This window comes from Talpa europaea, assembly GCF_964194135.1.
Source record: "Talpa europaea genome assembly, chromosome: 1".
NCBI classification, from domain to species: Eukaryota; Metazoa; Chordata; class Mammalia; order Eulipotyphla; family Talpidae; genus Talpa; species Talpa europaea.
Window position 1 is genome coordinate 111,654,881 of NC_140073.1, and position 6,635 is coordinate 111,661,515.

At 58.4% G+C, this 6,635-nt stretch overlaps 1 protein-coding gene across 1 annotated transcript; it reads left to right on the plus strand.

Moving 5' to 3' along the window:
* Window positions 1–3,749: 3,749 nt before the first annotated feature.
* SP9 (Sp9 transcription factor) lies at window positions 3,750–6,192 on the plus strand (the record flags this gene model as incomplete). The annotated part of the gene is made up of 2 exons (XM_084239894.1): window positions 3,750–3,770; window positions 4,780–6,192. 2 exons carry the CDS (start codon window positions 3,750–3,752, stop codon window positions 6,190–6,192), a joined length of 1,434 nt encoding a protein of 477 aa, XP_084096020.1.
* Window positions 6,193–6,635: the final 443 nt, after the last annotated feature.

The following is a 6,635-nucleotide window of genomic DNA, read 5'->3' on the forward strand; positions in this document are numbered from 1 at the left end:
CCCCAACTCCACCTCACCCAACCCCCGTGCGGTAGACCCGCTGCTAATCTCTGCGACAGGTCAAAGCCCCGGGGGAGACTAGGCAGCCACTAATATTTCTACTTGTTCAGAAGATAACTGGTCCTCCCTGCTCCCACCCGGCTTCCTGGGCATCAGGGAGAAACATTTTTTCGCGTGGCGGAGGAGCTCCAATCCTTCGGATCAGCGCTAATGATGGAATTGTTTCCCGGCTTTGCCTTCTAAACGCAGCAACTTGAGCAGTTGCTCAGATCAAAGCTCTCGGGAGAGGAAAGATGGGGGAAACAATATTTGTTCAAAGGAAGTGAACTCTTCCCTTTAATTACCCTATTCTTCTTTATTAGGATTCCTATTGAAATTTTTTTTTGCAAAAAAAATTATGTTGATTTAACCATAGTGTATTTACCATGTTAATATATTCCAAGATGAAAACGTCACGGATCAATTGTAAAGGACCCGGATACATAATTTTAAAAAATCAGTTTCAGTGTATATGAGGTTCTCACCCCACTTTCGCTGCTCAGTCAGATTTGTTTATGCAGAATCGACATTTAATAGTGCTAATTGCACTCCAGTTAAATTGCCCTGATTGCAGAAAGGGAAGCAATTTTCGTGCTCTCTGTCTGGGTTTGGAAGAAATTGTTTTATATTCACCTCTTTATAAAGAAGTGGAGATAAGGCACCGGGGCCTTTGCACAAATTGCACTTAGGGGCTGACTGGCAGCATTCAGGCGCTATAATAGAGCATTATTTGGCCGTTTTGAATAATGTAAAGCATTTGCTGAAAGCTATTCTCCTGAAAATTGCTTTAACTTTTAAAAGGGTGATGATTCACTCCAAACCAGGCCTTTGTTACATTGTCATTATTTCCCCAAATGTTTTAACAGTCAGCTCAACACTTTAGCATAACACATTGATCTTTGTTTAAAAACTAGATTTTTTAGGGAATGAAAAAAAAATCTGTCAGACGGAAAAAAAAAAAAAAACAACCAACACCCAGCAACTGGACCTTTTTGGAAAGATTTCCTTAGGGCCCCACGTTAGAGTTGAAGTGGTCCTGGAATCTGCCTGCGTTCATTTGGAAGGTTTCCCTAACTTTTATTGTGATGCGAACGCATGTATCTGGAGGGATGTCGGAGTGCCCTCGTAGAGTCTGACAGCTGGAACTACACTGAAAACGGCAGCAGCAGGGGGAGGGGAGGGGTGAGGAAGAGGAGGAGAAAAAGGAAGGCAGCCTGGGCGCCTGGAGCCCGAGGTGCCAGTGTGAATTGTTAAATGGTTGACTTGAAAATGTCACCAGTGCTAAGTGGCTTTTCGGATTGTCTTATTTATTACTTTGTCAGGTTTCCTTAAGGAGAGGGTGTGTTGGGGGTGGGGAGGAGGTGGAAAGGGGAAACCTCCGCGCTTCTCTTCCCGGGGCTGCACTGAGTCGGAAACGCCTCGCTGCCACTTAACAATCCCTCTATTAGTAAATCGACGCGGAGACTCTCCAGGAAGCCGAGTACCAGCCTCTCCTTCCAGGGGAGAAGTCACCTGTTGGGAAGGACTCCCGGGTCCCTCTGCAGCGCTTTCCGGCTCTTCCAGGCTGCCTGGATTCCCCCCCACAATCTCCACCCTGAATCCCTCCCGGGGTTTTTCACGAGTTCCCCCTCCCACCCTCACCCGCCCCCCCCCAACCATTTCCACCACGGTCCCCCAGGGCACAGCGCAACATTAGAACCGTGCGTGTCTTCTCGCTGACTTCTTTCTTTTCTCTTCCTCTGTCCATTTCCTTGGTGTTTTTGCTACTTTAAACAAACAGGAAGCATTCCAAGTGAAAGTATTTTAACGAAAAGCACAGAAAGCGACCCAAATATCCCTCCCCACCCACGGGGTGCGCCAGGATGCTCGCAGGCTCAGTCTTAGGGCCGAAAGAAGAGCCACTTTTGGACCAAGAGATTTTGCAAAAGAAGAGAGAAAACACGGGGGGCACAGTTCCTCCTCATTTGCTCCCCCCTCCGTGACAACTAGTCTTTGACACCGAACATTTGGGGTTCTCTGATAAAAATTCCTTTTAAAAAAGCAGAATGTGGGTCTATGTGGTTCGTGAAAACCAATATCCAGGTCTGTCAGAGGGCACTGATATTCCTGATTCAAAAGCAATCCCTAGCTGCCCTGAAGAAGAAAGAGAAAGCGAGACCCAGTAAGAAGAAAAACCCAGTAAGAAGAAAAACCCATGGTTCAGCGGTTGCTGAGGGACTGCAGGATGCGCAGTGGTCTGACACCTTTCATCACACTGACAAAACCGAGAGAGGACTTTAGGATGCTACCTGAACGTGAAGGTACCCACGTGTGACCTCGTCTCCCACACTCGCGGAAGGGGTCCCCAAGAGGACACTTGAGCACTTCCACGAAAGCAGGGCTGTAGGAGGGAGCCCACGTCTTGATGGGCGCCCTCGCACTGCAGAGAAGCCTCTAGGCCCAGGCGGTCTGGAGTGGAAGTGGGTTGGAATTGGGGCAAGAAACCTTGGCTCCTGGCTGAAACGTGACATGCAAATCTTCACTGGGTTAAACAAACAGCCGAGCAAGCTGCAGCTTCAGCGGGGGTGGCGGTGGGGGCGGACGCGCCTCGCGCCGGTCTCTGTTTCCAAAGTTGTTACAATGTGAAAATAAGCGGCTTCGTGCAGCGTGTTGTATGGGCTGATGCCTCCCACCCCCATACCAGCCCCCAGCGAAATCCGGCAGATAATCAGCACATCCCACTGTTTAGTCATATTTGACAACTGGGTTAACCTGGTATCTAGGCGCTGGCGAAACGGTACAAAGGGTGCCCTCAATTACCACCAGAAGCTTCTAGTGTGAGTGGCACTTGTATTACCCCCCGGGTCAGAGGCCAGAGCGACAATTAGGAAGTCACTTAGATCGTTTGGAGAAATGGCGGAATGCAGCAGGCTGCAGGCCCTCCCAGCAAGTCCGTGGGTGTAGACCTGGACGGAGAGGCCTATTTCCATCCTCCCAGAGGAGCTGTCCCTCCGCACCCTCTCCTCAATTTGACTCAGAGTAAGTAAAACTGCATCCAGTGGGGGAAAACGAGCCAGGTAGAAGACAAAAACGACAAATGACCAAATCGCCAGAGGAGTGCTGGATTCCAACTCAAGTTGTGCTCCTCAGGCGCGAGCCTGGACGCACCAAGTGTGCCTTGACATTTCCATCTCCACTCGGGCCCGGCTGGTGCAGCCTCGCCTCGGCGGGCGCCCCCTCCCCTCCAGCCTGCTTTCCCACAAGTAGGGCGAGATGTAGGACTGTTCCCCCTAACTTGCATCCTCTCGGGGTGGCCGGGGGGTCTTGTGGCTCGGTCTCCACGGTACTTAAACCGAGCTTGGTGCGGGTGTGTAAATTTTTAATTGCACTGTAATTTCCTCAGTCCCTCGCCCGCGACCTCCCCCACCCCTAGCTAGCGGCTTTGACTGGCACGCGCCGGGAGCGGGCTCGGGGCCCTCAGCGCGTCTGATTGGCTGCGGGGCAGCTCCCGTCTGCTCTGCCTGAGCCCTCATTGGGCGGGAGGCGCAGCCAGCGGCACTTCAAAGCGGGTGCTCCTAGCACTTAGGCTGAGTTTAGTCGCCGGGAGCCCGGAGTCCGCTCGGCGCGAGCGCGGGGACGCGGGAGCCTCGCGGAACCCGAGCTGTTTCCCCTCCGCAGCCCGCCAGGCTCATCCCCGCTCCCGGCCCCGCCGCGCAGCCCAGGGACCTGCTATGGCCACGTCTATACTCGGGGTAAGTCGGAAGTGCGGCGGCGCATTTGCTTCTTTTAACTGGAGTCATTTTTCGTTATGGCTTCTCCTGGTCTGCGGCTCCCGAGAAACTGTTGCTGCTGGACTGCAGCTTCTTTTCGCACTTTCCACATTTCCAGCCCGGATTTGCCCCCCAAGAGATGGGAACTAGGAGATGCCTTTGTAAGAAAATGATTTGCTGAGCAAGTCCCTTTTTTATTTGGTTTTTAAAGAAAGCCTAGAGGTTTCTTTTCTTCTTCCCCTCCTGATGTATGCCCCATCCCCCCCTTGCTTCGGGGATTGTTGCAATTACGCGACAGTGGTGTTTCCAGAAAACATCCTGAATCGTTTTGCAGCCCATGTAGTCACGTTAACATTTACACTTCTGCGGCTCCCCAGTTCGCCTGTGACTTTGAAATCCGTCTCTGGGTCGCTCCTCCTCACATTGTTGTTTTCGTAATCGGGTTTTCGTGTGTGCAAACATTAAAAGCAACGTTTTCTGTTAAAAGAGAAGAGTCAAGTCGCAGCCACCCCGGGGAGGAGTGCCCCAACTTTCCTGCCGCCCCTGGGGCGCTGTTTCGGCCGCCCCCGGCTCACCCTGTGCGGGTTGCCGCTGTGTTTACCTCCGTGCTTCCCCCCGAAGGGCGATTTGGGGGCTTCCGAGAGGGGAGCGGGTCTACCGCGAGGGGCAGGCAGGAAACCCGACTCGGGCTCGGGGCAGGGGTGGCAGCGACCGAGGTGGGGAGAACCGAGACATCTTGGATTGCAGCCCCGCTGCGGAGCAACTTTGCAGCTCCTGGACCCTTGTCCTTGCGACCGTCCGCGTCCCGCGCGGGGCGCGGCACCTCTGCGGCGAGAGCGCGGGGTGGAGGCGCGGGCCGGGGGCGCGGCGCTCCCCCCTCATCCCCTCCCCACGGGACCCGCCGCGGGGGGACGGGGCGGCTCACGGGTGCACTTTGTGTCTTCCCCCACTTCCTCTCGCCCTCCTTGCTCCCTCCCCTCCCCCTCTCCAGGAAGAGCCGCGCTTCGGAACGACCCCGTTGGCCATGCTGGCGGCGACCTGCAACAAGATTGGCAACACGAGCCCGCTGACCACGCTGCCGGAGTCCAGCGCCTTCGCCAAGGGCGGCTTCCACCCCTGGAAGCGCTCCTCGTCCAGCTGCAACCTCGGCTCCAGCCTCTCCGGCTTCGCGGTGGCCACCGGCGGCCGCGGCTCGGGCGGCTTGGCGGGCGGCTCGGGCGCCGCCAACAGCGCCTTCTGCCTGGCCTCCACGTCCCCCACGTCGTCCGCCTTCAGCAGCGACTACGGCGGCCTCTTTTCCAACTCGGCGGCGGCCGCGGCGGCAGCGGCCGGGGTGTCCCCGCAGGAGGCGGGCGGCCAGTCGGCCTTCATCTCCAAGGTGCACACGACGGCGGCCGACGGCCTGTACCCGCGCGTGGGCATGGCGCACCCCTACGAGTCGTGGTACAAGTCGGGCTTCCACTCGACCCTGGCGGCGGGCGAGGTGACCAACGGCGCGGCGTCGTCTTGGTGGGACGTGCACAGCAGCCCGGGCTCGTGGCTGGAGGTGCAGAACCCCGCTGGGGGGCTCCAGAGCTCGCTGCACTCGGGCGCCCCCCAGGCCTCGCTGCACTCGCAGCTCGGCACCTACAACCCCGACTTCAGCTCGCTCACGCACTCGGCCTTCAGCTCCACCGGCCTCGGCTCCTCGGCCGCGGCCGCCTCGCACTTGCTCTCCACCAGCCAGCACCTGCTGGCCCAGGACGGCTTCAAGCCGGTGCTGCCCTCGTACTCGGACTCCAGCGCGGCCGTGGCGGCCGCCGCCGCCAGCGCCATGATCTCCGGCGCCGCGGCGGCCGCCGGGGGGAGCTCAGCGCGCTCCGCCCGCCGCTACTCCGGCCGCGCCACCTGCGACTGCCCCAACTGCCAGGAGGCCGAGCGGCTGGGCCCGGCCGGGGCCAGCCTGCGGCGCAAGGGCCTGCACAGCTGCCACATCCCGGGCTGCGGCAAGGTGTACGGCAAGACCTCGCACCTGAAGGCGCACCTGCGCTGGCACACGGGCGAGCGGCCCTTCGTGTGCAACTGGCTCTTCTGCGGCAAGCGCTTCACGCGCTCGGACGAGCTGCAGCGGCACCTGCGGACTCACACGGGCGAGAAGCGCTTCGCCTGTCCTGTGTGCAACAAGCGCTTCATGCGCAGCGACCACCTGAGCAAACACATTAAGACGCACAACGGGGGCGGCGGGGGTAAAAAGGGCAGCGACAGTGACACGGACGCCAGCAACCTGGAGACGCCCCGCTCCGAGTCCCCCGACCTCATCCTGCACGACTCGGGCGTCAGTGCGGCCCGGGCAGCCGCAGCCGCGGCGGCAGCAGCGGCCTCGGCGGGAGGCAAGGAAGCCGCGTCTGGCCCCAACGACTCTTAGGAGGCCGGGCGAGAGGCGCCGACGAGTAGAGACACCGAGAGCGAGCGAGGTTCGGAGGGCGAGCGGGCGGGCGACCGACGGGCGGGGGCTCCAGGGACGCCCCCCGGCCGGCGCGAGGTGGAACCGCGCCCGGCTCCCGGGCAGCTGCTCGCCCGCCCCGCCGGGAGCGCCCCTCTGCTGTCCGAGCCCAGACGAAAATCATCGCGTGGCCCAGGAACAAAAGCGAACCATCCTCCGACACAAATAACAACTAAAAAACTGCGCGCACACACACGCATACACACACACCGGAGCCTACGACCATAAGCACGCTTTTGCGCGCGCGCGCGCGAACACACATCCGCACACACACACATACACACACACACATCACTTGCACAAACTTCTCGAGCGAAGAGCAATACACAGAAACGTCCCCTTCTCCCCCCATTTCCCACCCCTCT